Source organism: Chrysemys picta, chromosome 11, assembly GCF_011386835.1.
Source record: "Chrysemys picta bellii isolate R12L10 chromosome 11, ASM1138683v2, whole genome shotgun sequence".
In the NCBI taxonomy this organism is placed as follows: Eukaryota; Metazoa; Chordata; order Testudines; family Emydidae; genus Chrysemys; species Chrysemys picta.
Window position 1 is genome coordinate 64,750,583 of NC_088801.1, and position 12,499 is coordinate 64,763,081.

The 12,499-nt window shown below is 39.6% G+C and overlaps 1 protein-coding gene across 7 annotated transcripts in view; it reads right to left on the reverse strand.

The window, feature by feature from the left end:
• Positions 1–12,499, reverse strand: part of KANSL1L (KAT8 regulatory NSL complex subunit 1 like) — a 102,321-nt gene that overhangs the window by 56,371 nt on the left and 33,451 nt on the right. For 6 of the 7 annotated variants that reach the window (XR_010591376.1, XR_010591374.1, XR_010591377.1 and 3 more), the window contains exons 3-5: positions 11,240–11,381; positions 6,660–6,857; positions 1,288–1,409 (exon numbers count right to left, since the gene is read on the reverse strand). The exons of the other annotated variant lie outside the window; for it this stretch is intronic. Coding sequence is in view for 3 of the 6 variants with exons in the window: in XM_065561077.1 (XP_065417149.1) it covers positions 1,288–1,409; positions 6,660–6,857; positions 11,240–11,381 (462 nt within the window). In the remaining 3 variants the exon portion in view is untranslated. The remainder of the gene's footprint in view (positions 1–1,287; positions 1,410–6,659; positions 6,858–11,239; positions 11,382–12,499) is intronic. 7 annotated transcript variants of the gene reach the window in all.

A 12,499-nucleotide genomic window follows, 5' to 3' on the forward strand; every position in this document is an offset into this window, starting at 1 on the left:
AAAGATAACTCAATCACTGAATGTTTGCAATATATAATTATGATACCTTAATATTTTTTCTTATTAAAGAAGTGTTTTCATTGTTAAAAAAGGAAAGTCATCACATAAAACAGGACTATTCTCAGACAACATACTCCAAAGTCTAATCAATTACCGTATATACTTGTTCATTAGCCCATTCGTTTATAAGCCGACCCCCCAAGATGGCTAAGTAAAAATAGCAAAAACTGTATGACCCTTTCATAAGCTGACCCTATATTTCAGGGGTTGGAAAATGTTGGCTCCCGGCCTGTCAGGATAAGCCGCTGTGGGGTCAGGACGTTTTGTTTACCTGGAGCGTCTGCAGGCACGGAGCTCATCAGCTCCCTGTGGCTGGGAACAGCGAACCGTGGCCACAGGGAGCTGAGGGGCTCCATGCCTGCAGACACTCCACGTACACAAACGACGATGTATTAGATAATCAATTCAATGATTCCATAGAGCAGGAATCGGCAACCTTTGGCACGCGGCTCGCCAGGGTAAGTACCCTGGCGGGCCGGGCCGGTTTGTTTACCTGCCGCGTCCACAGGTCCGGCCAATTGCGGCTCCCACTGGGTACGGTTCGCCACTCCAGGCCAATGTTGGCCAGCTCATCCCTCGGCCTGCGCCGCTTCCCGCAGCCCCCATTGACCTGGAGTGGCGAACCGTGCCCAGTGGGAGCTGCAATCGGCCGGACCTGTGGACGCAGCAGGTAAACAAACTGGCCCGGCCCACCAGGATGCTTACTCTGGTGAGCCGTGTGCCAAAGGTTGCTGATCCCTGCCATGGAGTTTAAAAATCATCAAATTTTGGTGAGGCCCATTTATAAGCCGAACCCTGCGCGTTGATGAGTCACTTTTTTACCAAAAATATTCAGCTTATGAACGAGTATATACGGTATATCATTGTCGTCAGAAGAATTCATTCTGGCACAATAAATACAATTTTAAGTCTGCAATGATGAATGATCTTACCTACGGTGTTATTTTCACCCCACTTCACAGCTGTGTTTGTCATATGAAGATTTCACATGTGTGTAATAGTCTGTGGAATTTATGGCAACCTCAGGAACAAAACTGATAAAATATTTTTATGTCAAAAGCAAAGCTGCTACCTTTAATTAAGTTCAGAAGCAAAAGTTCTCTCCTTTTTATATTTATTACTGTAAAATTACTAGTTTCGACTGATTTAACATTACAAAAAAAACTGCTGAGGTTACAATACTAGCCTGTTCTCAAGAAACAAAAGTTACACGACACTGTCACCTACCTGAGAGATATGCCATTGACCAGTTGTTTCTGCTTACAGGACTTGGAAGAGAGAGGGGAGGACGTGGGGGACAGATTGAGTGGAGCAATTAGATTATTGATGATCTCACTCAGCTGAGCACTCTGAAAAACACAGTAGCCGAACTTTACATTCACACCAAGAATCAATCTAAAACGTGTCCCCCCAACCCCCATTTAGTATTCTTGATCTAGTTTTCTCCATGATGAACAAGTAAACACAAGATCTCGGTACATATCAAAAATGCTATGCTTGTTATTTCACAAGTCATATTTTGAACTTTAAAAAACAATACATTATGTTTGTTAGATTCTTGTTGAACCACTGCCAAGGACACAGTTTAGATATTTTTAGAGCAATATATTTAAGAAAAAAAACCTTAAACCTGAACTTTTAAGTAACCTGCAGAACACATTTTAACTTACATAATGATAACTATGATTAATAATGGTAGAAGAAACTTTGCAGCTGACGATACAGCTGCAGTTCATGACTTCTGAACTGGGCTTCAAGATTGACTCAAGAGAAAAAAAATCTGGCTTCCTACTTTTTATCATATGTTCTGTTGGTTGATAAAACAAAATAGTTTGGTCATTTAAAGAATCTTCTTAGTTGCTCACTTTAGTTGAGACGAAGTATAATAATGACCAGTTTAGGTACAGTCAGAGCTAATGGAAACAAAAGGATGCTAGAAGGGATATAAATCCATACCTTTATTCTTACTTAACGGCATGTTCAAAACTACACTGCAAGACCCCATATAAAAATTTTTGACTTCAAGAATTGCGTGAAACATAGATGCAGTTAATTCTTTAAGACTAAGAATTCCTTCTTATAAAGTGATGAATTGTGGACAGAGTCCAGATAACATTTCACAGTGTCTTTAAATGTCAAACCTTAATGGTTACTCTGTCTTTAAATTTACCCACTAGCTTATTTAGGTGAAACTGACTTAGTACTAAATAATTTGATTTTGCTAATATAAATTATGTATTGTGACGGGGCAAGGCCAGATGGCTGTAGTAAGTAGTGGGAGACAGAGATATTAGCCACAGGCTAAACCAGAGGTTCCCAAAGTGGGTGATACCGCCCCCTGGGGGGCGTTGGAACGATCCAGGGGGGCAGTAGTAGCCTCGGGTGCAATTGGGGGGCGTTGAATAAAAATAAGGGGGCAGTGGAAGCATAAAGAAAGAATATAAGAAAATTTTGAAAAACCGTTCGTACATGTTTCATCTGTTGTGTAACATAGAGTTAAAGTTGTAGTGATTACTTTATTTTCCAAATAAATTCACAAATTATAACCGATCAGGTGTCAAGTCCGCCAACAGCTCTTAACAAGCAAGTGCTGGCAGGCGAGCGTGTCGCGCATTGTCGGGAAGTCCAGCATGCATCGGCAGGAATATGTGCGTGTAATGACTTGTTTACAATACGATACTATAAATAGGCGACATGTATGAAATCTAATTTAGATTGTTTCTTAATTGTGTAAAAAGCAGTTAACAATAGTGCAATAAGTATTTAAAATTTTTTATTCATATTCAATACCTTCGATCTTTACGGATTACGGATCACATACAAAGCAAATTGTATTATTGTTGTTTCAATAAAACAGCAATTTACACGTGAGTATTTTTATACATTTTCTTACATATCTACCGTACGTTTCTGTGTCTCTAGTGCTTACTAATAATAAAATCGTACCAGGCTTGTGTCGGTACAGTACTATTTGAAGTGTACAGTCAATATATTTGTTATATTTTTTATTACAATATTAACGAAAACGTGAATGAAATCGTAAAAAAACTGTTAACTATTAACATTTATTTATATCTATCGAATCATCTGTGTTAATTGGTAAATAAGGCGTGTGTTAATAAGGAACAATTATTTAAATAAGGGCAAACTAAATTAAAACTATTAACTGATTTTTAATTGCATATTGATTATTTTTAATTAATTATTTCTTGATAAATTTAGTTTGATATTTGACAGTTTAATATCAAATACATATATCTAATGCTGAGCAAAGAACAAAACCCAGTTTATTAGTTTTATTAGTATTTTAGTTTGGTTGTCTTTTGCCATCTTACGCAAAAACCACTGTATACCTGATGTCGTGGGCGATATTCTAATAACACATCTTTCTTTACTATATTGTAGGATGTAGGTAGAAATATAGATACATAAAAGAACACAAATTTGTCACTGCATCTTTCTGTTTGTTCGCTTAAAGAAGGTAGATTTCCAGGGGGGCGCTGAGTAATTTTTTTTCTGAAAAGGGGGGCGCTGAGTAATTTTTTTTCTGAAAAGGGGGGCGCTGAGTAATTTTTTTCTGAAAAGGGGGCGGTAGGCCAAATAAGTTTGGGAACCTCTGGGCTAAACAAATCCCTGTTACCACGATAAGCAAATGGCAGCTGCTCCAGGTCAATTAAGACACCTGGGGCCAATTAAGATCTTTTGAGAAGGCAGGGAAGATAGCTAGGTTGATTGGGACACCTGAAGCCAATCAGGAGCTGGCTGAAACTAGTTATAAGCCTCCCGTTAGCCAGGTGGGCGCACGTGTCAGGAGCTGTAGGAGGAAGCCGCACTGTGGGAGAAACGGAGCAGTACAAACCATATCAGGCACAAGGAAGGAGGCCCTGAGGGAAGGATGAAGTAGATATTGAGGAAGTGGAGGCTACTATGTGGAAGTGGCCCAGGGAATTGTATGCATCCTGTTTCCAAAAGGTCAGCTACCATAGCTGATACTATTAGGATCCCTGGGCTAGAGCCCAGAGTAGAGGGCAGCCCCGGGCTCCTCCCCCCCAAATTAATCACTGAGACTGGAGGACAACAGAGACTGTGCAAGGGAGAGTAGCTTCTCCTCACCTCCCTTGCTGGCTTACGATGAAAATGGCTCAGTAAGCTGTGATCCTTGCCCGTAGGGAGAGAAGGGCTACGTGGAGGGTCACAGTGAGCCTCTGAGGCTAGCGAAATCCACCAGGAAGTGTGGGACCCAGGGAGACAAGGACAGAGCTTTGTCATAGTAGATTGAAATAGCAGACACATGCCTAACTTTTTTATTTACTAGGATTCACTATTCCAAAAGTAAGATTATTTAAAGCAAATATTCTTAAGACTTCTTCTCATGAAACCTTTATTTGTACACCTCTACCCCGATAGAACGCTGTCCTCAGGAGCCAAAAAAATCTTACCGCATTATAGGTGAAACTGTGTTATATCGAACTTGCTTTGATCCGCCAGAGCATGCAGCCCCGCCCCCCTGGAGTGCTGCTTTACCGCGTTATATCCAAATTCGTGTTATATTGGGGTAGAGGTGTACTTTCAAGGACTAACGTATATGAGAGAAAACACTTTCCATTTCATTTTTAATCATGCCTCTTCTGTGAATTAATGTTAAAGTGTTGTGAAAACAAAGGTTTTACGTATGTGAATAAAATCTTCAAGCAGAGAAATAGCAAGTCAGTTATAAAGTCTGAAACAAACCAAACAAGATGCCAAAAAAATTTAACAGACTGAATACGACACTGATACTGAAGTCAAATGAACACAAAAGGACAAGAATAGCTGCAGATGTTTCAAAGTACGAGGGAAAACAACCATGATTTCAAAGTGATTCTGTTCTGAAAAGGGGGTGGGGTCCCAGGGGGGCGGTTAGGGGCAGAGGGTCCCGGGTGGGGGCAATCAGGGGATGGGGGGGCGGGGTCCCGGGAGGCGGTTGGGGGGGGGGGTCATCACAGGAGGGGGTGGTCAGTGGACATGGAGGGGGGATTGGATAGTGGGTGGGAGTCCCAGGGGGCCTGTCAGGGGTGGGGATGTGGATAGGGTTCAGGGGGGCAGTCAGGGACTGGGAGCAGGGCAGTTGGATAGGGGGTGGGATCCTGGGGGGGCGGTTAAGGGCAGGGGGTCCCGGGAGGGGGTGGTTAGGGAACAAGAAGCAGGGGGGGTTGGATGGGTCGGGAGTTCTGAGGGCGGGCAGGGGCCAGGCTGTTTGGGGAGGCACAGCCTTCCTTACCTGGCCCTCCATACCACTTCGCAACCCTCATGTGGCCCTCGGGCCAAAAAGTTTGCCCACCCCGGACCTATAGCAGCTTTATTGCTGGTGATATGTGAAAGAAAAAAAAACCACAAGCTTGTCTCTGAATGTAGGTTGATGTGCAGAGCTGGCAGTTAGATAAACTATCTTTTTATTTATAAAGTGAGCAAATCTAACATGGAATTTGTAAGTCAATAAATAAGGAAGACCATAATTTCAGGAATTTTTCAGATGATCGCACACTTTTAAAGCTGTCTTTCGGCACCTCAAAAAACCTCAAATGTTACTTTAACCTGAATTGCTTTAAAGGTGTTTTGCAAAGAGCTGCATGTTGAATGCTCCAAGTAAACAGGTTAATAGGGGACATTCTAAAACATACCCTCCAGTTTACTTTGTGTTTTATTGTTTCCTCTTTCACGGTAAACTGGAGAGGAAACATTTTAAAAATAGGAAAATGTTATCATAAAGTCACAAAAACTTTGCAAGGGCAGTATGGAACAGGTGTAGTACCTGAAAGTACTTTTAATCTGACTTTTAAAAAGTTTACTAGATTTCCCAGTGATGTATCTAAATGTATGATCAATCTTATATTTTCCTTGTTTGACATAATAAAAAGGCAAGTTTTAGTCCACATTATCCTAACAAGTTTCCTATAGTTGATTCACCATGTTCCCCTTATATCTTTAATTGCACACTTTGTAGGGAAAGGAAAACCTTCTAGCGTCTACACCATATTTCCTAGAATCCAACTTGGAAATTAATATTTGGGACACTGTGCATCAAAATTCTGTTCTCAGCAATGCCTATGCCACAGAAGTTAGTGGGGTTACAGAGATGTAACTTTTCACAGAATTGGCCCTATATTTGTTAGGGAGAGAAGGTGAACAAAGGTGGGGTGTGTTTTTTGGTTTTTTTTAAATGTAACATACTTTCACAGAAAAGTTGCACTCATTTACAGGACTACAATTTTGTGAAATGAGAAACAGTAGCACAAATGCACTAAACTAAATTGTTAAGGACAAGAAGTTACATGGGAATCGGTTAGAGTTGTTGTGCAGAAACCTGATGTTTATTTCTCTAAAACAAAGGATGGCCACGTTGATTAAATCAAAACAGAATTATAGACACTTTAGTAATGAAAAGTTAATTTGTAAACCTAGTGACCAATTTATTTATTTAAGATCTTAAATTCATCAGCAACCACTGTTAGGAATGTGAAATATCTTTACGGTTCTGTGAATAAATACCACGTAGCTTGCCCTAATTCTGTAATAGGTCACTTGGCTCCATTTGACACTCAGTCCTTATTTTACTTTACCTGTTTTTCTATGTTTCGCAGAAGTAAAGTAGGGCTGCTTGGTGACATTTCAAAATCGTGTTCCGGCAAAGAATCCTGTCTCTCAAGGTTAGCTTGAGAATTCCCCGTGGTGTTTAATAAAGCTTCTGGGTTTGTCAATTGTGTTTGCTTCTTCAAAATGTCTTTTGGAAGTGGGAATTCTTCTAAGATCACCATCCCCTAGACAACAGCAATTGAAAACAGTTGGTGGACAACAAATTAACCTTCCTAAATCATTTTCAAGTGGCAGTCAATCTGGAACATACCTCTTAAGCCCACAGCAACTCTTTGGAACAGTTTTGAGTATGCCCAGTACATACAATATGTAAATACTACTTAATGAATTTAAGTGATAGTAAAGCTGTAACATTCATTTTTTTCCTTAGCAGCGCTAAATCTACAATGTGTCATAGGACTGTTTCAGAGCCTGTGCCAAAATTCAAATTAGAAATCCATACTTGATTATATCAAGTATGTGATCCTTTGCCTGATGTTTTACGATGATTTCCTCTTTGTAGAAAAAAAAAAACCATTTGATTTCCAAGTTAGTTAACATCTTTACAGCTCAGAGGTTTACTCTGAAAGTCTTTAAAATGTTCCCTTCTCCCTCCCCCACCCACTGCTGCCACCCACGCAAAATGTCAAGGTTTCTCTCCCTAATCCATCAAAGCATGAAACAACACAAACAGCCTTTCATCATAATTCAAGATAAATTGGTTTTTTTTTTTTTTGGAGTTATGCATTTTCTTGGTTTTGTATTTATGGAGGCAACAATCCTATATAAAGTATTTTTCTATGAATCCCATTGTTCTTCAAGGCCATCTGCAGGAATAAGATATCAGCCTCAATGTATTTTTGCGGTATCTCATCTGGAGTATAAATAGTTTAAAAAGATAAATATCGCCTTTCATAGTAATGAACACCAGATGTTTAAAAAAAAACACACAAACAAAAAAAAACCACTTTACTTTGTTCTCCACAAGAAATATTACAAAAATAAAGTGTAAAAAGCATTCAAATCAGTTTCCTAAAATAAGAAACTGCAAAGTCAGAGACATTATAGCATATAGTAAAATAAAACAATAACCAAAACAGAGGTTTGAGACAACCAAACCTATCTCCTCAACTGGTCATGCTAAATTGCCATTAGCCTGAACTTATGTGTTTCTTCTCCATTTAGCAAAGCGTACAGAAACTTGGAATTTGGTGGCATTAGCTGGGAGCGTAAATCTGGTACTTAGAGCTATCCAGATATAAATTAGAGCTACTATTCAGTGATGAAAGGATGGGATCTTCCCACTTCATCTTCTCATGTTTTGATTTCTAATGAGTGTGCTCACTTAAAAGTTATGGAGGAAGAAGGAACGGTATGGTGTGGAACTCAATCAAGAAGCCTCTATAGCTTCTAATACCCAATAGGAAGATGGTCTCTGCCTTTGCTGAGGCTCCTGTGATACTTCCATGTTTGTGATTTTATTGAATGGTCCTCCTCAACATCACAATGATACCTTGAGTCCTGCCTCAGTGGCAACTAGCCCTAGAATCTAGAATAAGGATTTTTTTTTTAAAGAAGGAAAACTGGGAGGGACATAAGCAACATGGAGATGCCCTTGTCTTCTTGAATCTCTCCATTGACCTTTCAGGGTCCCTTCGAGTTCTATGAGACAGGTATAGATAGATAGGTATTGTTCAAACTAAACAGCAAGTTGTGCACCCAAGAGCAAAGTTAAAAATGGAAGAACTGCTGCAGTGAACCTAGGTGTGGTAATTATATGAAGATATACCCATCTCATAGAACTGGAAGGGACCTTGAAGGTCACTGAGTCGAGTCCAGTCGCCTGCCTTCACAGCAGGACCAAGTACCATCCCGGACAGATTTTTGCCCCAGATCCCTAAATGGCCTCAAGATTGAACTCACAACCCTGAGTTTAGCAGGCCAATGCTCAAACCACTGAGCTATCCCTCCCCCCATGACCTACATGTCCACTGAATGGAAATGTTTGCAGACATACTGGCTCTCCATCAGGCTGGTTCTGGTTTCTCTGTGCTAATTATCAGGAGATGGTCCAGGTGTGACTAACGCTTATCCCAAACATAAGTGTACTTGACCATTATCATATGATAATTTGAGGTCCACACAGCCAGAGCAGCTGAAAACTAGGCCTTGTGACCAGAGAAATCCAGTTTCTTCTAATCCTTCTCTTAGGTCAAAAGGAAGGATCTGCCAGCCTTGAATCTCTCTAATGCAAGCTGACAGTCACAGACCTTGGTTCAGGGTGGATGAAAAAGACAATTCAAATCCTTTTTGTTGCATTTTGTAAAGTAATCATGTCTCTTTGCCATTCATGTCAACAAAAGACTTTTAGAACAAGAGAAAAATACGTAGTTTGAGCCTACTTTGATATTTGCTATGGCAATCCTCCCTTGATTTTCTAGTATGCAGCTTATTTATTACTTGTTTTGTGTGGTACTCAAAAAAAGGCACAAAGCACGATTCAGTTATAGTAGATACTCTACAAACAAAAAGGAAGACACACAGTCCCTGCCCTGAAGAATTTACAATCTAAACACAACATTCAAAAAGAGAAGAAGAAAGGGGAAAAAAAACACAAGCCACATGATGCAGGCAAAAGTCCATTTTTTAAAAACTGTTTTTCATTGGAGTTTTTTTAATTAATATATTGCAGAACTGGAGGGGGAGAGGGGAAAGAAGAAAGGAAAGGAGTTAACAGAAACAAGAGACTTTAAAAAAGGAAGAGATGAGAGACATTAACAGGGGAGGGTTAGGGGTTGGGAGAAACAAAAAGGAAAGGGGAAGAGGAATGGAGAGAAGGTGGGAGGGTAAGGAGAGGAGGCTGGCCTGTAGCCAGGGGGACTGTAAGCAGAAATGGTTGGAAAATGGAAGTGAGAGTTGCCACAGAAAAATACAATAAAAAATATTTTTTTTTTTGTTGGTCAACCCCGCCCCCCCAAAAAACCCCAAGAACCTGAAAACCAAAGCATTTAGTTTTGGCAACAGAGCAGTTTTTGGTTTTCCAATGACTTTTTCTGGGTGACTGTTTTCCAATGAGAAGAGTCTCTCGGCTCCCTAGAGCCCTGCTCTTCCGCCTCTGAATCCATATGGGTAGGGAAGAGGGATTGCTCTCGCCTGGTACCCCTGGATGCCAACAGAGTGGGATCTCCCCAATACCACTCTAGTTTAGTGTTCAGACTAGATGTTTCACCTCCCCAAAACATTGTAAACTCACATTTGTTTCATATTAAAAAAAATCCCAAATCTTAAAATTTAGAATTAAAAATTTAGCATTAGAATTTGTGTACTAAGTGTACTACCTGCCAGCCAAGAGACCGAAAAGAAAGAGTTTGTCAATCAGCTTTCATGCCTTTTCATAGCTACTGCCTTGGTACAATATTCAAACTATACAAATCAAATCCCAAATTATTTTAAAAACTGTAACAGGATAAACCCACTAAACGGCAAAGCAAACAGATATCGACATTCACTAAGTGATATAAAGCCAAAGCCTAAACAACACTGTTGATAAAAGGGGATGAAAAACTGCAAAGGATGTGATTAAAAATATAGGGCCAAATCATCCCCTCCACTTGCAGGGGCAGAGAGAAATTCCAATCTGAGGAGACTGACCCAGATGTGAGGGAGGAAGTATCACTTCTGCAGCATTATCCTCTCAGAAGGGATGGGGCTGGGACACATGGCAACATACCTCCTACCACTAAGGAAATACATGACTAAGAATACTGGCTCTTAGTCACTGCCATGTTGCATATTTCTTTCCAACCCCCACAGTCATGCTGATAGGTGTGGGGTGTGAAGGAGTGCAGAGACAGAGGACATACATATAGGCACTACATGGATTTCAAGAGTTCTATGGGTGGACCTTCTTGATAGTTCCACAGAAGGAGAGGGGCAAAGCAAGCCCTAGAAACTATTTTCACCACCACCACTACAACAGGAACAATTAGTGAGCAGGAACTTGATGAGTTTTTGGCTTCCTATGCAGGGAATGAGTTGGCTGGCCTACAGAACTGAAGTGCTAAGAATAGCGTGATTTAGCATAACATTCCTAAAACATTATCAGAGTTTAGTAATCTTGACTTCCTTACTTTTTATTTCAAACCTGTGCAAACAAAACAGTTGATATCATACTGTAATTTTAATTATAATTAGCATTTGACATATTCAAAGCACTGTACTGTAGAAACATTAACTTATTAGTCCTCAAAATATTTTTATATAGTAGGCACAAAAAATTACTGTTTCTTTTTTATAGATAGGGAAATTAAAGTCACTTTCCTAAAGCCACAGTGAATCAGTGACAGAGCAGGGATTGGAACTCAAGAGTCCCTGACTCCCAAACCTGTGCTCATGCCCTCTATATCACCATGCTTCTTGTTTCTGACATCTTCTCATTAACCTTTGTAATACTTTGCTTGGATACCAGAACTGTTTAAAAAAAAAAGAAAAAAAAAGAAAGAAAAATTACTGGAGACACTGTACATGGATTATTTGAAGAGCCCACTTATGAGCACAGAGACAATACCTTGGTGGCTCGTATCTGCCTGTGAAGGTCAGTTAGTTGTTGGATTTTGTATTCTAGCTCTGAAATCTGGGCTTGAAGCCATGTCCAACGGCAGCCAACTTTAGCTCGGTCTACAAGCCACTTCCATTCAGAACTATAGTTGCTGTGAAGAAGATGAAATACTGGTTAGTCCAAGAATAAGGACAAGCACATTTTAACAAATGCACTTTCAACTGCTGCAAGCATCTCACTTGCCTTCAGAGGACATCTAATTAAGTTAACACAATACAACATCAGCATCTCATTTCCTTAATTAAGAACTGGTACAAGTTTATTGCACCCAACGTTATATTCATCATTCAATAGATATTGCAGCTTTCCTATATAAAGCTGTTTTTCTCTTATATACTCCAAAAGCAAAAGTAACTACTGAACTAGATCAATTAAAGCAAGTTACAGATTTTAAAAGAATTCCAATAAATCTACTAGCAAAACCAAACCACTTCTATTTCTGTCAAGTCATACTGATGACTTCCACAAGCCTCCATAGATGTCATCTCACTGACAATTCTATTCTGATAAGGCACGACTCAACAGTTAGCAATTATATATGTCATGCTACTCAAAGCTATAACTGTACAGTAGGTTAGGTTTATTTTATTTTTTTAACCAATTTTATGAGCACAATTACAGATTTGTGTGATTCAAGTGTTATGTTTTAAGAAATTCCTCTCCAGGACTGTTAAATTACCTACTTGTACAATGTGATATGTATCCGTTTATTTTATGTAATGACTAGTAGAGTTCTAAACAGACCTCTTGATATTATTAAGTCAAGTTCATCCCTGGTGTCAATGAATTTTGGTCAATGTGCCTGTTAAGTAAATAGATCGCATATAGTACTTCACCCCGCAAAGAGTTATTTTAACATTCAAATGTATTTGAGTCGCAGGGTCACAAAAAGCAGTATTTCAACATGTAACGTCTGTGGTACTCTGTGCCTCAAAGCAACACCCTGGAACCCCCATATTCACCATTGTCATATAATTATGATATGTTTTGTACGAAGTATGCCTTGTGATGTATCATTTTAAAAGTCTTGATCTGCTGAACATTAATATCCTGTTGAATTGTGTGTGCTATCATTGTATGTGAAGTTATGAAGTTTTGCTGTATGTGTGTTAATGAAATATGTCAGAAGGTTGGGAACACCCACACCCAGCCTTTTAGGTATAACAATGGAGGAGCAAGATATGCTGATGGTCCACTAAAGGGAATCCA